This window comes from Coregonus clupeaformis, chromosome 6 (assembly GCF_020615455.1).
Source record: "Coregonus clupeaformis isolate EN_2021a chromosome 6, ASM2061545v1, whole genome shotgun sequence".
Classification (NCBI taxonomy): Eukaryota; Metazoa; Chordata; class Actinopteri; order Salmoniformes; family Salmonidae; genus Coregonus; species Coregonus clupeaformis.
The window spans coordinates 30,607,991-30,633,908 of NC_059197.1; the positions used below are offsets into that span (position 1 = coordinate 30,607,991).

General features: G+C 45.7%; 1 protein-coding gene across 2 annotated transcripts in view; it reads right to left on the reverse strand.

Moving 5' to 3' along the window:
* Window positions 1–25,918, reverse strand: part of prdm10 (PR domain containing 10) — a 60,588-nt gene that overhangs the window by 15,835 nt on the left and 18,835 nt on the right. For both annotated transcript variants that reach the window (XM_041878198.2, XM_041878199.2), the window contains exons 8-16: window positions 23,248–23,448; window positions 19,801–19,873; window positions 14,887–15,004; window positions 14,024–14,144; window positions 13,242–13,556; window positions 11,184–11,331; window positions 10,818–11,011; window positions 9,686–9,841; window positions 1,322–1,501 (exon numbers count right to left, since the gene is read on the reverse strand). In XM_041878198.2, coding sequence (XP_041734132.1) covers window positions 1,322–1,501; window positions 9,686–9,841; window positions 10,818–11,011; window positions 11,184–11,331; window positions 13,242–13,556; window positions 14,024–14,144; window positions 14,887–15,004; window positions 19,801–19,873; window positions 23,248–23,448 — 1,506 coding nt within the window. The remainder of the gene's footprint in view (window positions 1–1,321; window positions 1,502–9,685; window positions 9,842–10,817; window positions 11,012–11,183; window positions 11,332–13,241; window positions 13,557–14,023; window positions 14,145–14,886; window positions 15,005–19,800; window positions 19,874–23,247; window positions 23,449–25,918) is intronic.

Here is a 25,918-nt window from a genome sequence, read left to right on the forward strand (position 1 = left end):
CCAACAGGACAACGACCCTAAGCACACAGCCAAGACAACACAGAAGTGGCTTCGGGACAAGTCTCTTAATGTCCTTGAGTGGCCCTGCCAGAGCCCGGACTTGAACCCGATCGAACATCTCTGGAGAGACCTGAAAATAGCTGTGGTAGCAACGCTCCCCATCCAACCTGACAGAGCTTGAGAGGATCTGCAGAGAAGAATGGGAGAAACTCCCCAAATACAGGTGTGCCAAGCTTGTAGCGTCATATCCAAGAAGACTCGAGGCTGTAATCGCTGCCAAAGGTGCTTCAACAAAGTACTGAGTAAAGGATCTGAATACTTATGTAAATGTGATATTTCATTTTTGTCATTATGGGGTATTGTGTGTAGATTGATGAATGAAAAAAACTATTGAATCCATTTTAGAACAAGGCTGTAACAAAATATGGAAAAAGTCAAGGAGTCTGAATACTTTCTGAATGCACTGTATATATACACACACACACACACACACACACACACACACACACAGATATATAAACACACACAGACATCCACTATATATACACAGCAGTATGTGGACACCACTTCAAATTAGTGGATTCGGCTATTTCAGCCACACCCGTTGCTAACGGGGGTATAAAAATCAAGCACGCAGCCATGCAATCTCCACAGACAAACATTGGCAGTATAATGGCCTTACTGAAGAGCTCAGTGACTTTCAACGTGGCACCGTCACAGGATGCCACCTTTCTAGCCCTGCTAGAGCTGCCCCAGTCAACTGTAAGTGCTGTTATTGTGCCTGGGGCTGTTTTTCATGGTTCAGGCTAGGCCCCTTAGTTCCAGTGAAGGGAAATCTTAACGCTACAGCATACAATGACATTCTAGACGATTCTGCGCTTTCAACTGTGGCAACAGTTTGGGGAAGGCCCTTTCCTGTTTCAGCATGACAATGCCCCCGTGCACAAAGCGAGGTCCATACAGAAATGGTTGGTCGAGATCGGTGTGGAAGAACTTGACTGGCCTGCACAGAGCCCTGACCTCAACCTATCGAACACCTTTGGGATGAATTGGAACGCCGACTGTGAGCCAGGACTAATGCTTCACTAATGCTCGTGGCTGAATGGAAGCAAGTCCCCGCAGCGATGTTCCAACATCTAGTGGAAAGCCTTCCCAGAAGAGTGGAGGCTGTTATAGCAGCAAAGGGGGGGACCAACTCCATATTAATGCCCATGATTTTGGAATGAGATGTTGGACGAGTAGGTGTCCACATACTTTTGGTCATGTAGTGTATATAATCACACAGATATATATATATATATATGTCAGTATCAGTACTCACCAGCATACCTCGGCGTCTGAAGCCCATCATGCACATGCGACATTTGAACATGAAGCTCTCCAAGTCTGTGGTGGGAACCTTCTGCTTCAGGGCCTTGGAGCGGTGGATACGGTCCGCCTTCTTAGCCTCACGCTCTGGGTTGTGCATACGCTGCATGTGCTCTCTCAGTTTATCCTTCCGCTGAGGGGAGGGAGGCGTGGGGGGAGAGGAGAGGGGAGAAGGAGAAGAGGAGAGGGAGAGGTGAGGGAGAGGAGAGGGGAGAAGGACAAGAGGAGAGGGAGAGGTGCGGGAGAGAGGAGAGGAGAGGGAGACGTGAGGGAGAGGGGAGGGAGAGAGGTGAGGGGGAGGGAGAGAGGTGGGGAGGTGAGGGAGAGAGGTGAGGGGGAGGGAGAGAGGTAGGGGGAGGGAGGGAGAGAGGTGAGGAGAGGGAGAGGTGAGGAGAGGGAGAGGTGTGGAGAGGGAGAGGTGAGGAGAGGGAGAGGTGAGGGAAGAGGGGAGAGAGAGGTGAGGAGGATAGAGGAGAGAGGATAGAGGAGAGGAGAGCGAGAGGAGAGAGAGAGAGGGGAGAGGGAGATAGGAGAGGTGAGGGAGAGGTGAAGGAGAGAGGGGAGAGGGAAATAGGAGAGGTGAGGGAGAGGTGAAGGAGAGAAAGGAGAGGTGAGGGAGGGAGGGGAGAGAGTAGAGGTGAGGGAGAGAGGAGAGGGAGAGGTTAGGGAGAGAGGGATAGAAGAGGTGAGAGAGACAGAGAGGATAGGAGAGGGTGAGAGACTGACAAGACTGAAGCACACACAACCGTCTGCAGAGCAAGCTCCGTACACTCAACTGAGGCTCCGTACACTCAACTGAGGCTCCGTACACTCAACTGAGGCACCGTACACTCAACTGAGGCACCGTACACTCAACTGAGGCTCCGTACACTCAACTGAGGCACCGTACACTCAACTGATGCTCCGTACACTCAACTGATGCTCCGTACACTCAACTGAGGCTCCGTACACTCAACTGAGGCTCCGTACACTCAACTGAGGCACCGTACACTCAACTGAGGCACCGTACACTCAACTGAGGCACCGTACACTCAACTGAGGCACCGTACACTCAACTGAGGCTCCGTACACTCAACTGAGGCACCGTACACTCAACTGAGGCTCCGTACACTCAACTGAGGCTCCGTACACTCAACTGAGGCTCCGTACACTCAACTGAGGCACCGTACACTCAACTGAGGCTCCGTACACTCAACTGAGGCACCGTACACTCAACTGAGGCTCCGTACACTCAACTGAGGCTCCGTACACTCAACTGAGGCTCCGTACACTCAACTGAGGCACCGTACACTCAACTGAGGCTCCGTACACTCAACTGAGGCACCGTACACTCAACTGAGGCTCCGTACACTCAACTGAGGCTCCGTACACTCAACTGAGGCTCCGTACACTCAACTGAGGCACCGTACACTCAACTGAGGCTCCGTACACTCAACTGAGGCACCGTACACTCAACTGAGGCTCCGTACACTCAACTGAGGCTCCGTACACTCAACTGAGGCTCCGTACACTCAACTGAGGCACCGTACACTCAACTGAGGCTCCGTACACTCAACTGAGGCACCGTACACTCAACTGAGGCTCCGTACACTCAACTGAGGCTCCGTACACTCAACTGAGGCTCCGTACACTCAACTGAGGCACCGTACACTCAACTGAGGCTCCGTACACTCAACTGAGGCACCGTACACTCAACTGAGGCTCCGTACACTCAACTGAGGCTCCGTACACTCAACTGAGGCTCCGTACACTCAACTGAGGCACCGTACACTCAACTGAGGCTCCGTACACTCAACTGAGGCTCCGTACACTCAACTGAGGCTCCGTACACTCAACTGAGGCACCGTACACTCAACTGAGGCTCCGGTACACTCAACTGAGGCTCCGTACACTCAACTGAGGCTCCGTACACTCAACTGAACTGTTTTCCAGAGGTGGAGCACGCACACACACACACAAACACACACCATTGTGGCGCAGAGTTGTCAAAACGCTTCAGCAAATGTACATTACACCAGGGGCGTCAGTAGACACAATATAAGTAACCTAATGTATGTCCCTCTAGCTGCCCTGAATGCCTCTGCTGATCCTGCAGCTGTTGTGTAGTGATCATGTGCCTAAGAACCAGCAGGTAGCTTAGTGGTTAAGAGCGTTGTGCCAGTAACCGAAAGGTCGCTGGTTCTATTCCCGAGCCGACTAGGTGAAAAATCTGTCGATGTGCCCTTGAGCAAGGCACTTAACCCTAATTGCTCCTGTAAGTCACTCTGGATAAGAGCGTCTGCTAAATGACTAAAATGTAAATTGATACTGTTAGCACTGAGACGGTGTGCAGCTCTGCACTAACATAAAGAACATGAACACATCTACTGCTGCTAAGCTTCCCAGTAAAGCAATAAACAGAAGCATCCCAGAAGAAAAGTGCTCAAAATAGCCCACGTTAACATACAGTTGAAGTCGGAAGTTTACATACACCTTAGACAAATACATTTAAACTCAGTTTTTCACAATTCCTGACATTTACTCCTAGTCAAAATTCCCTGTTTTAGGTCAGTTAGGATCACCACTTTATTTTAAGAATGTGAAATGCCAGAGTAATAGTAGAGAGAATGATTTATTTCAGCTTTTATTTCTTTCATCACATTCCCAGTGGGTCAGAAGTTTACATACAGTGGGGAGAACAAGTATTTGATACACTGCCGATTTTGCAGGTTTTCCTACTTACAAAGCATGTAGAGGTCTGTAATTTTTATCATAGGTACACTTCAACTGTGAGAGACGGAATCTAAAACAAAAATCCAGAAAATCACATTGTATGATTTTTTAAGTAATTAATTTGCATTTTATTGCATGACATAAGTATTTGATACATCAGAAAAGCAGAACTTAATATTTGGTACAGAAACCTTTGTTTGCAATTACAGAGATCATACGTTTCCTGTAGGTCTTGACCAGGTTTGCACACACTGCAGCAGGGATTTTGGCCCACTCCTCCATACAGACCTTCTCCAGATCCTTCAGGTTTCGGGGCTGTCGCTGGGCAATACGGACTTTCAGCTCCCTCCAAAGATTTTCTATTGGGTTCAGGTCTGGAGACTGGCTAGGCCACTCCAGGACCTTGAGATGCTTCTTACGGAGCCACTCCTTAGTTGCCCTGGCTGTGTGTTTCGGGTCGTTGTCATGCTGGAAGACCCAGCAACGACCCATCTTCAATGCTCTTACTGAGGGAAGGAGGTTGTTGGCCAAGATCTCGCGATACATGGCCCCATCCATCCTCCCCTCAATACGGTGCAGTCGTCCTGTCCCCTTTGCAGAAAAGCATCCCCAAAGAATGATGTTTCCACCTCCATGCTTCACGGTTGGGATGGTGTTCTTGGGGTTGTACTCATCCTTCTTCTTCCTCCAAACACGGCGAGTGGAGTTTAGACCAAAAATATATATTTTTGTCTCATCAGACCACATGACCTTCTCCCATTCCTCCTCTGGATCATCCAGATGGTCATTGGCAAACTTCAGACGGGCCTGGACATGCGCTGGCTTGAGCAGGGGGACCTTGCGTGCGCTGCAGGATTTTAATCCATGACGGCGTAGTGTGTTACTAGTGGTTTTCTTTGAGACTGTGGTCCCAGCTCTCTTCAGGTCATTGACCAGGTCCTGCCGTGTAGTTCTGGGCTGATCCCTCACCTTCCTCATGATCATTGATGCCCCACGAGGTGAGATCTTGCATGGAGCCCCAGACCGAAGGTGATTGACCGTCATCTTGAACTTCTTCCATTTTCTAATAATTGCGCCAACAGTTGTTGCCTTCTCACCAAGCTGCTTGCCTATTGTCCTGTAGCCCATCCCAGCCTTGTGCAGGTCTACAATTTTATCCCTGATGTCCTTACACAGCTCTCTGGTCTTGGCCATTGTGGAGAGGTTGGAGTCTGTTTGATTGAGTGTGTGGACAGGTGTCTTTTATACAGGTAACGAGTTCAAACAGGTGCAGTTAATACAGGTAATGAGTGGAGAACAGGAGGGCTTCTTAAAGAAAAACTAACAGGTCTGTGAGAGCCGAATTCTTCCTGGTTGGTAGGTGATCAAATACTTATGTCATGCAATAAAATGCAAATTAATTACTTAAAAATCATACAATGTGATTTTCTGGATTTTTGTTTTAGATTCCGTCTCTCACAGTTGAAGTGTACCTATGATAAAAAAATTACAGACCTCTACATGCTTTGTAAGTAGGAAAACCTGCAAAATCGGCAATGTATCAAATACTTGTTCTCCCCACTGTACACTCAATTAGTATTTGGTAGCATTGCCTTTAAATTGTTTAACTTGGGTCAAACATTTCGGGTAGCCTTCCACAAGCTTCCCACAATAAGTTGAGTGAATTTTGGCCCATTCCTCCTGACAGAGCTGGTGTAACTGAGTCAGGTTTGTAGGCCTCCTTGCTCGCACACGCTTTTTCAGTTCTGCCCACACATTTTCTATAGGATTGAGGTCAGGGCTTTGTGATGGCCACTCCAATACCTTGACTTTGTTGTCCTTAAGCCATTTTGCCACAACTTTGGAAGTATGCTTGGGGTCATTGTCCATTTGGAAGACCCATTTGCGACCAAGCTTTAACTTCCTGACTGATGTCTTGAGATGTTGCTTCAATATATCCACATAATTTTCCTTCCTCATGATACCATCTATTTTGTGAAGTGCACCAGTCCCTCCTGCAGCAAAGCACCCCCACAGCATGATGCTGCCACCCCTGTGCTTCACGGTTGGGATGGTGTTCTTCGGTTCGCAAGCGTCCCCCTTTTTCCTCCAAACATAACAATGGTCATTATGGCCAAACAGTTTTATTTTTGTTTCATCAGACCAGAGGACATTTCTCCAAAAAGTACAACCTTTGTCCCCATGTGCAGTTGCAAACCGTAGTCTGGCTTTTTTTATGGTGGTTTTGGAGCAGTGGCTTCTTCCTTGCTGAGCGGCCTTTCCGGTTATTTCGATATAGGACTCGTTTTACTGTGGATATAGATACTTTTGTACCGGTTTCCTCCAGCATCTTCACAAGGTCCTTTGCTGTTGTTCTGGGATTGATTTGCACTTTTCGCACCAAAAGTACGTTCATCTCTAGGAGACAGAACCGTCTCCTTCCTGAGCGGAATGACGGCTGCGTGGTCCCATGGTGTTTATACTTGCGTACTATTGTTTGTACAGATGAACGTGGTACCTTCAGGTGTTTGGAAATTGCTCCCAAGGATGATCCAGACTTGTGGAGGTCTACAAATTGTTTTCTAAGGTCTTGGCTGATTTCTTTTGATTTTCCCATGATATCAAGCAAAGAGGCACTGAGTTTGAAGGTAGGCCTTGAAATACATCCACTGGTACACCTCCAATTGACTCAAATTATGTCAATTAGCCTATCAGAAGCTTCTAAAGCCATGACATCATTTTCTGGAATTGACCAAGCGGTTTAAAGGCACAGTCAATTTAGTGTATGTAAACTTCTGACCCACTGGAATTGTGATACAGTGAATTATAAGTGAAATAATCTGTCTGTAAACAATTGTTGGAAATATTACTTGTGTCATGCACAAAGTAGATGTCCTAACCGACTTGCCAAAACTATACTTTGTTAACAAGAAATTTGTGGAGTGGTTGAAAGACGAGTTTTAATGACTCCAACCTAAGTGTATGTAAACTTCCGACTTCAACTGTATGTAGCATAAGAAACAAGGTTAATGAAATCAATAATTTGCTAGTAACAGATTACATTCATATTCTGACTATCTCTGAAACTCACTTAGATAATACCTTTGATGATACAGTGGTAGCAATACAAGGTTATAACATTTACAGAAAATATAGAAATGCCAATGGTGGAGGTGTTGCTGTTTATATTCAGAACCACATTCCTGTGAAGATTAGAGAGGATCTCATGTTAAATACTGTTGAAGTAATATGGCTACAGGTTCATTTGCCTCACCTAAGCCCATTCTGGTGGGAAGCTGCTATAGACCACCAAGTGCTAACAGTCAGTATCTGGATAACATGTGTGAAATGCTTGATAATGTATGTGATATCAAAAGAGAGGTATTCTTTCTGGGTGAATTAAATATTGACTGGCTTTCATCAGGCTGACCACTCAAGAGAAAGCTTCAAACTGTAACCAGTGCCTGCAACCTGGTTCAGGTTATCAGTCAACCTACCAGGGTAGTTACAAACAGTACAGGAATTAAATCATCAACATGTATTGATCATATCTTTACTAATGCTGCAGAGAGAAAGCAGTATCCAAATCCATTGGATGTAGTGATCACAATATAGCTGCGTTTTGTAGTGATTCCTATGTTGTTGATGTAAAGAATATTTGTTGGTCCGTGGTGTGTAATGAGGAGCAACCAGACGCTGCACTTGACACATTTATGAAATTGCTTATTCCAGTTACTAATAAGCATGCACCCATTAAGAAAATGACTGTAACAACTGTTAAATCCCAGTGGATTGATGAGGAATTGAAAAATGGTATGGTTGAGAGGGATGAGGCAAAAGCAATGGCAAATAAGTCTCACTGCACAACCGATTGGTAAACGTATTGCAAATTGAGAAATTATGTGACTAAACTGAATAAAAAGAAGAAGAAACTACACTATGAAACAAAGATAAATGACATAAAGAATGATAGTAAAAAGCTTTGGAGCGCCTTAAATGACATTTTGGGAAAAAAGGCAAACTCAGCTCCATCATTCATTGAATCAGATGGCTCATTCATCACAAAACCAACTGATATTGCCAACTACTTCAATACTTTTTTCATTGGCAAGATTAGCAAACTTAGGCATGACATGCCAGCAACAATTGCTGACATTACACATCCAAGTATATCTGACCAAATTATGAAAGACAAGCATTATAATTTTGAATTCCATAAAGTGAGTGTGGAACAGGTGAAAAAAGTATTGTTGTCTATTAACAATGACAAGCTACCGGGGTCTGACAACTTGGATGGAAAATTACTGAGGTTAATAGCGGACGATATTGCCACTCCTATTTGCCATATTTTCAATCTAAGCCTACTAGAATGTGTGTGCCCCCAGGCCTGGAGGGAAGCAAAAATCATTCTGCTAACTCAGAATAGTAAAGCCCCCTTTACTGGCTCAAATAGCCGACCAATTAGCCTGTTACCAACCCTTAGTAAATTATTGGAAAAAATGGTGTTTGACCAGATACAATGCTATTTTACAGTAAACAAATTGACAACAAACTTTCAGCATGCTTATAGAGAAGGACATTCAACAAGCACAGCACTTACACAAATGACTGATGATTGGCTGAGAGAAACTGATGATAAAAAGATTGTGGGGGCTGTCTTGTTAGACTTCAGTGCGACTTTTGACCTAATCGATCATAGTCTGCTGCTGGAAAACGTATGTGTTATGGCTTTACACCCCCTGCTATAATGTGGATAAAGAGTTACCTGTCTAACAGAACACAGAGGGTGTTCTTTAATGGAAGCCTCTCCAACATAATCCAGGTAGAATCAGGAATTCCCCAGGGCAGCTGTCTAGACCCATTACTTTTTTCAATCTTTACTAATGACATGGCACTGGCTTTGAGTAAAGCCAGAGTGTCTATGTATGCGGATGACAGACACCCATGCATACCCCACAAGACATGCCACCAGAGGTCTCTTCACAGTCCCCAAGTCCAGAACAGACTATGGGAGGCGCACAGTACTACATAGAGCCATGACTACACGGAACTCTATTCCACATCAAGTAACTCATGCCAGCAGTAAAAGTAGATAAAACCCTAAAACCCAGTAAAACAGATAAAAATACACCTTATGGAACAGTGGGGACTGTGAAGCAACACAAACATAGACACATGCATACACACACACGATAACATACGCACTATACACACACACGTACACATGTATTTTGTGTTATAGATATGTGGTAGTAGAGTAGAGGCCTGAGGGCACACAATGTGTTGTGAAATCTATATGAATGTATTGTAATGTTTTTAAAATTGTATAACTGCCTTAATTTTGCTGGACCCCGGGAAGAATAGCTGCTGCCTTGGCAGGAACTAATGGGGATCCATAATAAACCCCAGGAAGAATAGCTGCTGCCTTGGTAGGAACTAATGGGGATCCATAATAAACCCCAGGAAGAGTAGCTGCTGCCTTGGCAGGAACTAATGGGGATCCATAATAAACCCCAGGAAGAGTAGCTGCTGCCTTGGCAGGAACTAATGGGGATCCATAATAAATACAAATACAAACAATCAAAAAAACACACGCTCCCACACAAAACCCACACACTCATCTCACCTTAAACTGCTTTCCACAGGTGGAGCAGAGGAAGTCTTTGCGGTCGCTGTGCCGCAGCATGTGGAGCCGTAGCTTGTCAGGCCGGCAGAAGGCCTTGTCGCAGTCTGAACACTGGAAGATCTTCTCAGAGTGGAAGCTACGAACATGTTTCTTCACCTGGTGGAGAGACGAGACCAGGAGGGAGTTAGGGAGACCACTTACAGGCCCATGCCCATTAAGTGTTGTCGTACCGTCTACTGATTGGTTCATTGATTAGGACAGAGTGGCTATAATTTGATCAGGTAAGATGACTGAAAACACATTACATTTACGTCATTTAGCAGACGCTCTTATCCAGAGCGACTTACAGGAGCAATTAGGGTTAAGTGCCTTGCTCAAGGGCACATCGACAGATTTTTCACCTAGTCGGCTCGGGGATTAGAACCAGCGACCTTTCGGTTACTGGCACAACGCTCTTAACCACTAAGCTACCTGCCACCCATTGTCATCTACAGGGGGATCAGAGGAGAGGAGAGTGCACGGCATCTATACACCGAGTGTACAAAACATTGACACAGACTGACCAGGTGAATCCAGGTGAAAGCTATGATCCCTTATTAACGTCACTTGTTGAATCCACTTCAATCAGTGTAGATGAAGGGGAGGAGACAGTTTAAAGAAGGATTTTTAATCCTTGAGACAACTGAGACATGGGGATTGTGTGTGTGTGCCATTCAGAGGGTGAATGGGCAAGACAAAATATAGAAGTGCCTTTGAACGGGGTATGGTAGTAGGTGCCAGGAGCACCAGTTTGTGTGAAGAATTATAACGCCGCTGGGTTTTTCACGCTCAACAGTTTCCCGTATATCAAGAATGGTCGACCACCTAAAGGACGTCCAGCCAATTTGGCACAACTGTGGGAAGCATTGGAGTCAACATGGGTCAGCATCCCTGTGGAACGTTTTGACACCTTGTAGAGTCCCATGCCCCGACGAATTGAGGCTGTTCTGAGGGCACAAGGGGGTGCCACTCAATATTACGAAGGTGTTCTTAATATTTTGTACACTCAGTGTAGACCTAACCTGTCTGAAGACTGTGTGTGTGTGTGTGTGTGTGTGTGTGTGTGGATAATAGGGATATCACAATCTCTAACCTGTATGAAGTCGGTGAAGACCTTCTTGCAGGAGGGACATATAAAGCAGCCGTTTACAGCATGTCCTCCCACATGTTCTTTCAGCAGGTCCAGGCGATCAAAGGTGTCGGTGCAGAACAGACAGGAGTAGGTCCGGTGCTCTGAGTGAAGCAGGAGATGGTCCTCCAACGCACCGTGGGACAGGAAACCCTTATCTTAAGCAGAAGAAGAAGAAAAAACAGAAACTGTAGTGTCTTTTGTCTTCACAGGATATAAACCTTATAGGTGCCCCTTTATGGGCTCTGGTCAAAACGTAGTTCACTGCACTATTTAGGGTTCCATTTGGGATGCGGACAGAGTGTTTAAAAACAGGAAGGAGTCCCGTACTGCAGTGATGACAGGACAGGTAGGCGTCACGGCCATGGACTCTCAGGTGGATCTCCAGCTTGTCCTGGTCTCTGAAGGCCTTACCACAGTGGGTACACTTAAAGGGCCGGAACGACTTCCTGATGAACAGGTGCTGCAGGGCCGCATTCTGGAGGAGGAGAGAGGACACAACGCTTTGAACAGACAACTTGGGTTTCTACATAAAACAGAGCACAGACTCTGAAAAGCATTCCACTGAAGCAGGGAGGACTGTACAGATGTAATGGATAGGTCCAGGAGTTTTTCATGGCCACAGAAATGGAGGATGGAGCAGGCCTACGGTTTGCTCAGATGTCACGTGAACACCATGGAGAGAACAGCTACCCTTCCATCCTCCAAGCCCCAACCTACCTGCACGTCCATCTTTGAGGGGCAAGGCATTAAGATGAGAGAGAGAAATATACTGTTGTCAAGACTAGGCCTCTATACACTGCATGACTACTGATAACACTACAGACCAGGGCTGCATGACTACTGGTAACACTACAGACCAGGGCTGCATGACTACTGATAACACTACAGACCAGGGCTGCATGACTACTGATAACACTACAGACCAGGGCTGCATGACTACTGATAACACTACAGACCAGGGCTGCATGACTACTGGTAACACTACAGACCAGGGCTGCATGACTACTGATAACACTACAGACCAGGGCTGCATGACTACTGGTAACACTACAGACCAGGGCTGCATGACTACTGGTAACACTACAGACCAGGGCTGCATGACTACTGATAAAACTACAGACCAGGGCTGCATGACTACTGGTAACACTACAGACCAGGGCTGCATGACTACTGATAACACTACAGACCAGGGCTGCATGACTACTGATAACACTACAGACCAGGGCTGCATGACTACTGGTAACACACTACAGACCAGGGCTGCATGACTACTGATAAAACTACAGACCAGGGCTGCATGACTACTGGTAACACTACAGACCAGGGCTGCATGACTACTGATAACACTACAGACCAGGGCTGCATGACTACTGATAACACTACAGACCAGGGCTGCATGACTACTGATAACACTACAGACCAGGGCTGCATGACTACTGGTAACACTACAGACCAGGGCTGCATGACTACTGATAACACTACAGACCAGGGCTGCATGACTACTGGTAACACTACAGACCAGGGCTGCATGACTACTGATAACACTACAGACCAGGGCTGCATGACTGCTGGTAACACACTACAGACCAGGGCTGCATGACTACTGGTAACACTACAGACCAGGGCTGCATGACTACTGATAACACTACAGACCAGGGCTGCATGACTACTGGTAACACTACAGACCAGGGCTGCATGACTACTGATAACACTACAGACCAGGGCTGCATGACTACTGATAACACTACAGACCAGGGCTGCATGACTACTGATAACACTACAGACCAGGGCTGCATGACTACTGGTAACACACTACAGACCAGGACTGCATGACTACTGATAACACTACAGACCAGGGCTGCATGACTACTGGTAACACTACAGACCAGGGCTGCATGACTACTGATAACACTACAGACCAGGGCTGCATGACTACTGGTAACACTACAGACCAGGGCTGCATGACTACTGATAACACTACAGACCAGGGCTGCATGACTACTGATAACACTACTGACCAGGGCTGCATGACTACTGATAACACTACAGACCAGGGCTGCATGACTACTGATAACACTACAGACCAGGGCTGCATGACTACTGATAACACTACAGACCAGGGCTGCATGACTACTGATAACACTACTGACCAGGGCTGCATGACTACTGATAACACTACAGACCAGGGCTGCATGACTACTGGTAACACACTACAGACCAGGGCTGCATGACTACTGGTAACACTACAGACCAGGGTGGCGTTCAGTCGGCACTAAACAGGAGAAAACTTTTTTTGCTACCTGAATGTTTTTCTTTTACATTTCAAAAGTTTTCTCCCATTTCGCTACTGAACACAGCACAGGGCCTCTCCCTCCCCAGTCTTACCCGTATCCTCTTGGCCCGGCGAATGTCCTGGGGGGTGAGGCTGAGGTGAGGTTCTGCTGGGGCAGGGGCGCTGCTCTGGGACGGGTCCTCTTTGATGGGGGGTAGGGGGGGGTCGGTGGTGGTGGTGGTGGGTGGGGAGTCTGTTTCTGTGTCGGGGGCCAGGTCCCCTCCAGGGGGGTCTAGTTGTGCCTCTGTCTCCAACCCTCCACCCCCCTCCCCCTCCCCCTCCCCCTCCAGCTCTACCACCTTGAGATGGTTCAGAGCACCGTCGGATCTCTCCTCATAGGGCAGCTTCCCTACGAGCCCCAGCAGCTCCTGTGACCACACACATTCAGATACAGGTCTATCAGTATGGAGACAGAGACATTCAGATACAGGTCTATCAGTATGGAGACAGAGACATTCAGATACAGGTCTATCAGTATGGAGACATTCAGATACAGGTCTATCAGTATGGAGACAGAGACATTCAGATACAGGTCTATCAGTATGGAGACAGAGACATTCAGATACAGGTCTATCAGTATGGAGACAGAGACATTCAGATACAGGTCTATCAGTGTGGAGACAGAGACATTCAGATACAGGTCTATCAGTGTGGAGACAGAGATGTGTTATCCCTCCTTTTGTCTATGGACCTTAGGACTCTTTGACGTGTCCCAAATGGCACCCTTTACCCAACATAGTGCACTACAGGCCCTGGTTAAAAGTAATGCACTACATAGGGAATAGGGGACGGTGTGCCTAAAAGTAAACTATGACTGTTACACAGTTCTACGTACCGGTGTCTTGTCCCCTGCCGTGGCCACCGAAGGGTCCAACCGGATGAATTTAGGGGGGCGACCCGGTCTCCTTCCTGTCCCAAACCTCTTCCTGCCACGCCCACGAGCACGCCCCTTCGGTCTGCAGAAACACAGGTTAAAGTCAATCCCTCGATCAATCATTCAATTAAATCAATCAATTATGCTTTTTACAAAACACATTTTTTACCAAATTCTGACAAACTCTGTTTTCCAGGTCTAAGAGAAGACTGCAGGGACTAGGTGAGCGAAGCATTTCAGCTGTTGACTACTGTGTGTGTGTGCGTGTTACCTGGTGACGTAGTCCAGTTTGTCGTCGTGCGTGTTACCTGGTGACGTAGTCCAGTTTGTCATCGTGCGTGTTACCTGGTGACGTAGTCCAGTTTGTCATCGTGCGTGTTACCTGGTGACGTAGTCCAGTTTGTCATCGTGCGTGTTACCTGGTGACGTAGTCCAGTTTGTCATCGTGCGTGTTACCTGGTGACGTAGTCCAGTTTGTCATCGTGCGTGTTACCTGGTGACGTAGTCAGTTTGTCATCGTGCGTGTTACCTGGTGACGTAGTCCAGTTTGTCATCGTGCGTGTTACCTGGTGACGTAGTCCAGTTTGTCGTCGTGCGTGTTACCTGGTGACGTAGTCAGTTTGTCATCGTGCGTGTTACCTGGTGACGTAGTCCAGTTTGTCATCGTGCGTGTTACCTGGTGACGTAGTCCAGTTTGTCGTCGTGCGTGTTACCTGGTGACGTAGTCCAGTTTGTCATCGTGCGTGTTACCTGGTGACGTAGTCCAGTTTGTCGTCGTGCGTGTTACCTGGTGACGTAGTCCAGTTTGTCGTCGTGCGTGTTACCTGGTGACGTAGTCCAGTTTGTCATCGTGCATGTTGAGGTGCTGCTGCAGCTGTTCTGAACTCATGAAGCGTCGGTTGCACTCATAACACGGCCAGTTCTTCTCCTGCTCACGTAACACTGAAAACACAACGAGACCACAGTCAGGGGTCTAAACTCATTATAAAACATGTTATACACTAAATTATCCACTGGTGGCACTAGCACATGATTTGATTCGCACCAATTGTTTTATAATATCTTTTAGAATTGATAATAACCTGGCCTGCATTCCATAATGTCCCTGCATTCCATAATGTCCCTGCATTCCATAATGTCCCTGCATTCCATAATGTCCCTGCATTCCATAATGTCCCTGCATTCCATAATGTCCCTGCATTCCATAATGTCCCTGCATTCCATAATGTCCCTGCATTCCATACAGAACCAGGCTAATAATGACTAGCCATCTTTTAAATTAGCATGCCCTTGTGTTCTTATATTGATTTGGATAGATTTACTGTAACAGCAAAGAAACACAGTTCAATAAAGTTCAAATAAAGCGCAAAATGTATTTATTGCATATTTCATTTCCATGTGTTATTTTCTACAAAGTCCTCTAGAGGGCATAATTAGAAAATGTTTTACTTGATACCAAAACGACGGCAAAAAAATAAGACAAAATAAGAAAAAAGGGTCCTCTGTAGCTCAGCTGGTAGAGCACGGCGCTTGTAACGCCAGGGTAGTGTGTTCGATCCCCGGGACCACCCATACGTAAACATTTATGCACACATGACTGTAAGTCACTTTGAATAAAAGCGTCTGCTAAATGGCATATTATATATATTATATAAAAAGGGGAAGACTGATTTCCCCCAGTTTTTATTTTTCTCCCAGTTTTTTCCAAATCACACATTTTAATAAATAATAATAATAATAATAATAATAATAATATGCCATTTAGCAGACGCTTTTATCCAAAGCGACTTACAGTCATGCGTGCATAATTATTTTTTGGTGTATGGGTGGTCCCGGGGATCGAACCCACTACCTTGGCGTTACAAGCGCCGTGCTCTACCAGCTGAGCTACAGAGGGCCAACAAAAAAATATATATATATATAATAATAATAATAATACAAAAGTTTGGTTTGAGGTCTGGGTAAAATCTGAGAAATGTTAATTTATTTGTGTAGATACCCTTTCATTCAGCCAGACAGTTGTGTTTGGGTAGCGGCGTTTCTGTAGCACACTTGTGATAAAAGAGTTTTCAAAATAATTGGCCACTGGATTGATCATGATTCTTCCAGGTAGGCATAGCATAGCATGCCTTTCCATCTACCCCAGAAACGGTTAGGGTCTCATTAACGTCGCTAACGGCTACACAAAGTGGTAGACATCCAGGCCCTACGCACACAGCAGGGCTCGACATTCAGGTACATCAGGGTCAAGATCTTACAGGAAAGCGTATAATGCATCATTACAATAGCAGGTGATTTGGTCTTTCATTTGCGGGCTGAGCAAGTAGCCTATAGCCTACAGGGTTCGTACAGACATTGGCAAATGTCAAATTCAAAGACTTTGTCAAGCACTTAATTATACATTTTCAAGGACCTAAGTTTTATATTTAGTTGTTGTAATAGCCTATAGAAAGAAAAAAAAACTCCCCCAAAATGTATGCAATAATACATTTTAATAGGCCTACCCAGCGGCATTATGCATCGAGGCTACCCAGCGGCATTACGCTTCGAGGCTACCCAGCGGCATTACGCATCGAGGCTACCCAGCGGCATTACGCATCGAGGCTACCCAGCGGCATTACGCATCGAGGCTACCCAGCGGCATTACGCATCGAGGCTACCCAGCGGCATTACGCATCGAGGCTACCCAGCGGCATTACAGCTTCGAGGCTACCCAGCGGCATTACGCACGAGGCTACCCAGCGGCATTACGCATCGAGGCCTACCCAGCGGCATTACGCATCGAGGCCTACCCAGCGGCATTACGCATCGAGGCCTACCCAGCGGCATTACGCATCGAGGCTACCCAGCGGCATTACGCATCGAGGCCTACCCAGCGGCATTACGCATCGAGGCCTACCCAGCGGCATTACGCATCGAGGCTACCCAGCAGCATTACGCCCGAGGCTACCCAGCGGCATTACACTTCGAGGCTACCCAGCGGCATTACGCATCGAGGCTACCCAGCGGCATTACGCATCGAGGCTACCCAGCGGCATTACGCATCGAGGCCTACCCAGCGGCATTACGCATCGAGGCTACCCAGCGGCATTACGCATCGACAATCTCAGCCTGCTCCCAACACAAACACACTAATGAAGTCTGTCCATGTGGTAGCTAGTCAGTCTCGCCATTTGAGATGTTGAAGAGTTGTCGAGGGGTTATTGTATCATGTTTTAAAATGAGAAAGTGACAAAAAAACGGCTTCCCTTTGTAATGGAACGCTTTGTATGGAAAACCAAGTTGAAGCCAACATTTGATGTTGTCTTACTCATAATAACCACACATGGTTTTACCGCAACAGACTAGCGCAACACCCTTCAACTGAAATGGTGGGAAAACAAACTGATCAGAAATGAAAATCACAAAATAATTATTTTGGAGCAGTAAAACTATTTTTAAAAAATCGGCTGCCAACGTCGATGACTATTGAAGAGCCTAGATGAAAGGAAATGGGGGTTTCCAAAACGTCCCCTGTAGGCTATGTCCTGGCACACACAGACGGGGCATTGCCGTGTCGTTGCTGCCTCTTCAGAAAGTTAGTTTCTTTTTTGGCAATTGCACATTACTGTTTGAATAAAGCATGATACATTTAATTTTTAATAACGTGACCAGGTTAAAAAAAAAAATAATACGAAAAAAAAAAAACACTGACACCCTTGCGAGCAATTAAAAACGTGTGTCGCACTGCCAAGTCAAACGGTCGCAAATTCGACTGTTTTGGTCGCAGTATCGAACCCTGACACAGCAGATGAAACATTAGGATTTAAAATCAACCCTGCAGTAACTGAAACAAACAACCACAGTAGAGTAGAGAAATCAGGACCCATAGAAAACATCACTGCTATCATAGACAGGGCTACACACACACACACAGGTAAGACCACATCACAGCAAACAAAACAGAATATATACAGTGCATCTACTTTGTTGAAGCATCTTTGGCGGCGATTAAAGCTTTGAGTCGTCTTGGGTGTGTCGGTTTCAGCTTTGAGTCGTCTTGGGTGTGTCGGTTTCAGCTTTGAGTCGTCTTGGGTGTGTCGGTTTCAGCTTTGAGTCGTCTTGGGTGTGTCGGTTTCAGCTTTGAGTCGTCTTGGGTGTGTCGGTTTCAGCTTTGAGTCGTCTTGGGTGTGTCGGTTTCAGCTTTGAGTCGTCTTGGGTGTGTCGGTTTCAGCTTTGAGTCGTCTTGGGTGTGTCGGTTTCAGCTTTGAGTCGTCTTGGGTGTGTCGGTTTCAGCTTTGAGTCGTCTTGGGTGTGTCGGTTTCAGCTTTGCACATCTGGATTTGAGGATTTTCTCAAGCTCTGTTAAATTAGATGGGGGAGCGGCGGTGAACAGCAATCTTCAAGTCTTTTCACAGATTTCCAATGAGATTCAATTCTGGGCTTTGGCTGGGCCACTCAAGGAGTTTCACATTCTTGTTCTGAAGCCATTCCAGCATTGCTTTGGCTGTATGCTTGGGGTTTTTGTCCTGTTGGAACGTAAATCTTCGCCCCCAGTCTAAGGTTGTTTGCACTCTGAAGCAGGTGCTCTGTATTTGGCTCCATTCATTGTTCCCCTCTATCCTTACCAGTTTCCCAGTTTCCCAGTCCCTGCCGATGAAAAGCATCCCGCACCATGCTTCACGGTAGGGATGGTGTTAGACGGGTGATGAGCTGTGCCTGGTTTTCTCCAGACATAGCGCTTTGCATTGAGGCCCAAAGTTAAATTTTTGTCTCATCAGACCACATAATCTTTTGCCTTATGCTCTCAGAGTCTTTCACATGCCTTTTTGCAAACTCCAGGCGTGCTGACATGTGCCTTTTTCTCAGGAGTGGCTTCCGTCTGGCCACTCTCCCATGAAGCCCAGATTGGTGAAGTGCTGTAGAGACTGTTGTCCTTCTGGCAGGTTCTCCCATCTCAACCAAGGAACTCTGTAGTTCTGTCAGAGTGGTCATTGGGTTCTTGGTCACCTCCCTGACCAAGGTCCTTCTTGCCCGGTTGTTCAGTTTGGTCGGACGGCCAGCCTCTAGGCAGAGTCTGGGTAGTTCCACATTTTTTCAATTTCCCAGTGATGGAGACCACTGTGCTCTTGGAAACTTTCAACACTCTAGAAATTGTTTCTAGAGTGTTGAATATAGTTTCTGCTCTGACATGCACTGTCAACCTTATATAGACTGTGGGACCCTATATAGACCCTATATATATATATAAGTTGTAGTGACATCAAGGACTATCAAAGGAAACAGGATGCACCGGAGCTCAATTTGGAGTGTTATAGAAAAGGGGTGTGAATACTGTAAAAAATATATTTCTGTATTTCATTTTCAATAAATTTGCTACAATTTCTAAAACCATATTTTCACTTTGTCATTATGGGTGAGGAGTTATTCCACATTGTGTTGATTTCTCAAGGGGTATGAATACTTCCTGAAGGCACTGCAGTACTGACATACTCCACAGCACTGCAGAGACAACATTAGGATGGAGATCATTACATTTACATTTACGTCATTTAGCAGACGCTCTTATCCAGAGCGACTTACATGAGCAATTAGGGTTAAGTGCCTTGCTCAAGGGCACATCGACAGATTTTTCACCTAGTCGGCACGGGGATTAGAACCAGCGACCTTTCGGTTACTGGCACAACACTCTTAACCACTAAGCTACTGCTATCATAGACAGGGCTACAGTTCCACAGCAATGAAGCATGGAGTCTCACCTTTCCTCTCCTCATCCGTGACATCATGGATCTTCTGATTGACAAACTCGGCATATGATGCTGCGTACCACACCTGGGGAAAAGAACAAAACACAGTCAGGACAAACTCCAGCTCCTTATAATAATGTGCTCTGAGGGGTATCCCACGACGCAAGCTAGATCTACTCAGTTGTTTTCTACAGCTAACCGGCGTCAGTTAGCTTCCCATTCCAGCTCAGGCTTCATCCGTACGACGACGGTGGACATTGCTCGTCCGCCTGCTGCTAACTCTAGCAGGCTTGTAACCAGCGCTCTAAATTAAAAATAAATTAAAAAAAATCGGTAGCACTGGTGCTCCCAACTTTAAAAAGTTAGGAGCACCACACAAAATGTAGAAGCACCAGATGTTTTTTTTAGATACAGCCTATATTGGGCCTATATTGAATTCTAGCTACTTTTGAAGCACATGTTGTACCCTAGAAACTAATATGTGACACTGTAAAGACAGTTTATTATATAAAAGCTAAAATGTTGATACGAATACCTGTCATTGACATTACAAAGTCATTTGTGGAATATTCGTTTTCTACATTGTGTAAAAGCACCATTTTCCTATTGAGATGAATTACATTGAAAATGGTACACTGTCTCTTAAAAAAATAAAAATAAATCAGGTTTGTGATGACAACATGCAAGAGATCTGTGATTCATTCATTGCTGTGATCGTTGATCTCCTGGAGAACATATCCCTTTTCCTTTCTATCTGTTATGTACTGGTCAAGTTCCCAGGCTGTGAGTTAGCTAGCCAATAACTCGTGGCTCAGACTAAACAAAGTGTAAACAAATGGTTAATGACGTGCAATTAGTTTTGGAACGGCCCACGACACGTTTATGAATGTAAAATGGTCCTGGAAGATGAAAATGTTGCTCCGGTAATATGAGTCAGATAACAGAACCTGGTAGGGGGCTACAAAGCAAGCTGTTTTTTGCTATAGTAATGGTGTAACCATGACGCTGTCGAATCTGCACTCGCTTCTTTCTTTAGCACTCTCTGAAACAACGGTACAGCGAAGCCTTATCATTACAACAACTATTTTCATCTGGGAGATTGTTGTCCTAGTCACACAGTGCTCACAAAATAAAACTCCTGGTCGCACAGCTAAATATTTTGTTATTAAGCAGGTTAGTTCTGAAGGATTCGTTGCCATAGAAATGTACCTGGCTAAAAGGTGAGCCACCCCTCTACGTAGTATACCTCTCTGGAATATACCTGCTACATAGTATACCTCTCTGGAATAGACCTGCTACGTAGTATACCTCTCTGGAATAGACCTGCTACGTAGTATACCTCTCTGGAATAGACCTGCTACGTAGTATACCTCTCTGGAATAGACCTGCTACATAGTATACCTCTCTGGAATAGACCTGCTACGTAGTATACCTCTCTGGAATAGACCTGCTACATAGTATACCTCTCTGGAATAGACCTGCTACGTAGTATACCTCTCTGGAATAGACCTGCTACGTAGTATACCTCTCTGGAATAGACCTGCTACGTAGTATACCTCTCTGGAATAGACCTGCTACGTAGTATACCTCTCTGGAATAGACCTGCTACATAGTATACCTCTCTGGAATAGACCTGCTACGTAGTATACCTCTCTGGAATAGACCTGCTACGTAGTATACCTCTCTGGAATAGACCTGCTACGTAGTATACCTCTCTGGAATAGACCTGCTACGTAGTATACCTCTCTGGAATAGACCTGCTACGTAGTATACCTCTCTGGAATAGACCTGCTACGTAGTATACCTCTCTGGAATAGACCTGCTACGTAGTATACCTCTCTGGAATAGACCTGCTACATAGTATACCTCTCTGGAATAGACCTGCTACGTAGTATACCTCTCTGGAATAGACCTGCTACGTAGTATACCTCTCTGGAATAGACCTGCTACATAGTATACCTCTCTGGAATAGACCTGCTACGTAGTATACCTCTCTGGAATAGACCTGCTACATAGTATACCTCTCTGGAATAGACCTGCTACATAGTATACCTCTCTGGAATAGACCTGCTACGTAGTATACCTCTCTGGAATAGACCTGCTACATAGTATACCTCTCTGGAATAGACCTGCTACGTAGTATACCTCTCTGGAATAGACCTGCTACATAGTATACCTCTCTGGAATAGACCTGCTACATAGTATACCTCTCTGGAATAGACCTGCTACGTAGTATACCTCTCTGGAATAGACCTGCTACATAGTATACCTCTCTGGAATAGACCTGCTACGTAGTATACCTCTCTGGAATAGACCTGCTACATAGTATACCTCTCTGGAATAGACCTGCTACGTAGTATACCTCTCTGGAATAGACCTGCTACATAGTATACCTCTCTGGAATAGACCTGCTACGTAGTATACCTCTCTGGAATAGACCTGCTACGTAGTATACCTCTCTGGAATAGACCTGCTACATAGTATACCTCTCTGGAATAGACCTGCTACGTAGTATACCTCTCTGGAATAGACCTGCTACGTAGTATACCTCTCTGGAATAGACCTGCTACGTAGTATACCTCTCTGGAATAGACCTGCTACGTAGTATACCTCTCTGGAATAGACCTGCTACGTAGTATACCTCTCTGGAATAGACCTGCTACGTAGTATACCTCTCTGGAATAGACCTGCTACGTAGTATACCTCTCTGGAATAGACCTGCTACGTAGCATACCTCTCTGGAGAGCAGTCAACCATGTGTGTTTTCATTAGAAACAGTGTGTTCCAGACATTGCAATCGGTGACTGACGACTGACTAATCTACAAATCACCTTGCATCAATAAATACTGATTATAATAACTACAGATTATAATAACTACAGATTATATTAACTACAGATTATAATAACTACAGATTATAATAACTACCGATTATAATAACTACAGATTATAATAACTACAGATTATAATAACTACAGATTATAATAACTACAGATTATAATAACTACAGATTATAATAACTACAGATTATAATAACTACTGATTATAATAACTACTGATTATAATAACTTCTGATTATAATAACTACAGATTATAATAACTACTGATTATAATTTGCAGATCAGTTAGCTCAGTCGGTGATGATCTCAGACACGGTTAGGTTAGATGAGGACACGGTTAGGTTAGATGAGGACACGGTTAGGTTAGATGAGGACACGGTTAGGTTAGATGAGGACACGGTTAGGTTAGATGAGGACACGGTTAGGTTAGATGAGGACACGGTTAGGTTAGATGAGGACACGGTTAGGTTAGATGAGGACACGGTTAGGTTAGATGAGGACACGGTTAGGTTAGATGAGGACACGGTTAGGTTAGATGAGGACACGGTTAGGTTAGATGAGGACACGGTTAGGTTAGATGAGGACACGGTTAGTATTTGCAGCCGTTCTTACAACCTACCTTGAGTTCCTGTTTGGGCTGGATGTTCTTGATGGTTGTGTAGAAGATTTCAGAGCCGTACTGATAGGCTACCAGGTTCTGTTCCAGGTGGTTCTGCGCGGGCCTAACAAACATCAGCCAATTACAGATGTCCTCGTCAGATAGGTCCACCCACATGTCATCCGACTTCTCCATGTCCTTGTCTGCATCCAGCATGCACAGCTACAGAGAGAGAGGAGAGAGAAATGAGTTAGAGACCATGCACAGCTACAGAGAGAGAGGAGAGAGAAATGAGTTAGAGACCATGCACAGCTACAGAGAGAGAGGAGAGAGAGAGAGAGCTCAAAGACATTGCTCCTGCATTTTTCAACATGTTTTTACAAAACATATAGATTTAGAGTTAGATAAACTTCAATGTTTTGGCAGGGACATATACAGGATGCTACCCTCCACAGGGACATATACAGGATGATACCCTCCACAGGGACATATACAGGATGCTACCCTCCACAGGGACATATACAGGATGCTATCCTCCAGGGACATATACAGGATGCTACCCTCCACAGGGACATATACAGGATGCTACCCTCCACAGGGACATATACAGGATGCTACCCTCCACAGGGACATATACAGGATGCTATCCTCCAGGGACATATACAGGATGCTACCCTCCACAGGGACATATACAGGATGCTACCCTCCACAGGGACATATACAGGATGCTACCCTCCACAGGGACATATACAGGATGCTACCCTCCACAGGGACATATACAGGATGCTATCCTCACAGGGACATATACAGGATGCTACCCTCCACAGGGACATATACAGGATGCTACCCTCCACAGGGACATATACAGGATGCTACCCTCCACAGGGACATATACAGGATGCTACCCTCCACAGGGACATATACAGGATGCTACCCTCCACAGGGACATATACAGGATGCTACCCTCCACAGGGACATATACAGGATGCTATCCTCCAGGGACATATACAGGATGCTACCCTCCACAGGGACATATACAGGATGCTATCCTCCAGGGACATATACAGGATGCTACCCTCCACAGGGACATATACAGGATGCTACCCTCCACAGGGACATATACAGGATGCTACCCTCCACAGGGACATATACAGGATGCTATCCTCCACAGGGACATATACAGGATGCTACCCTCCACAGGGACATATACAGGATGCTACCCTCCACAGGGACATATACAGGATGCTACCCTCCACAGGGACATATACAGGATGCTATCCTCCAGGGACATATACAGGATGCTACCCTCCACAGGGACATATACAGGATGCTACCCTCCACAGGGACATATACAGGATGCTACCCACAGGGACATATACAGGATGCTACCCTCCACAGGGACACATACAGGATGCTACCCTCCACAACATAACCTTCAATCCAAACCAAAACTCCAAACCTACAACCTGATTTTGGATGGAATTACCTGGAAGGCTTTCTACTACCAAGGATGACTATTCTCAAACTATACAGCAAATGCTCTGGCAAACAAACAGAAACCACCATCCAACCTGGAACTGAGTGGGTAATGTTTAGTCCGAAGCTATTTTTTACTTTTAAAAAACAAGAAGAAAAATACATTACAATGATATATGTTTCCTATGTAGCTCAAATGGTAGAGCATGGCGCTTGTAACGCCAGGGTAGTGGGTTCGATCCCCGGGACCACCCATACGTAAAAATTTATGCACACATGACTGTAAGTCGCTTTGGATAAAAGCGTCTGCTAAATGGCATATTATTATTATTATTATTATTATATTTTACTTTATAAGGACTGAATGCTAAGGCTACCAAGCTTGTTAGTACAAAGAGATACAACTTCAATTAGCACTGACGTGTGAAGTGAGAGGTGTCAAAGCCCTTGAGCCCAACAATGGCAGGAGAGTCGCACAGTCTACCCCAACTAAATGGAGAGGCCTTAGAAGCACCCTCCAACTGTTCGAGGTCATTAAAATACAGTACCCTCTGAATGTAAAGAATGATAAGACACTAAAAGAGTACAAAATGAAACTCCATATGGGAAATCAGGAGACACTTTTTGCTGACTTTTATACAAATGGGAACATAAGCAACCTTATCTTCCACACAGACCATCCCCTGGCATGGCACAGTGCTATATTAACACACTACCCCTCTGTTAAGAGGTGGGGTGTTAGCGATTGGAGGAAACTCAGGATACTAGACAGCAGTCCAGCACAACAACACCCCCTTAACTAGACCTGGAGAGCTGCAGGTAGAGAGAGACATGTCTGCACTCTGGACTGTGGTGAGACAACATCAACAGGAGAAAGAGCAGGAGCAGGAGAAGAACAGAGCACTAGAGGAGAGGATCAGAGTGCTGGAGGAGAAGGTGAGAACGATGACGGGTGACAGAGAACAACCCATTAGAGAGCTGGCCACCCCCGCAGAGAAGCCAGCAGAACAGCCCACCTCAGACCCTGACCATAGCCTCGACATCACAGCCAGACAAACAAATGAAGAACCCCAAGCCCAGGGGATCACACCCCCTCTGAGCACCCCCCCCTGTCAGCCACCCTGATAGCCCTCATGACGACCCCCCCACACCCACTGAGGATATACACAAGCCACAGATTGTACTCCTTATGGATTCAAACGGGAAATACATTCAA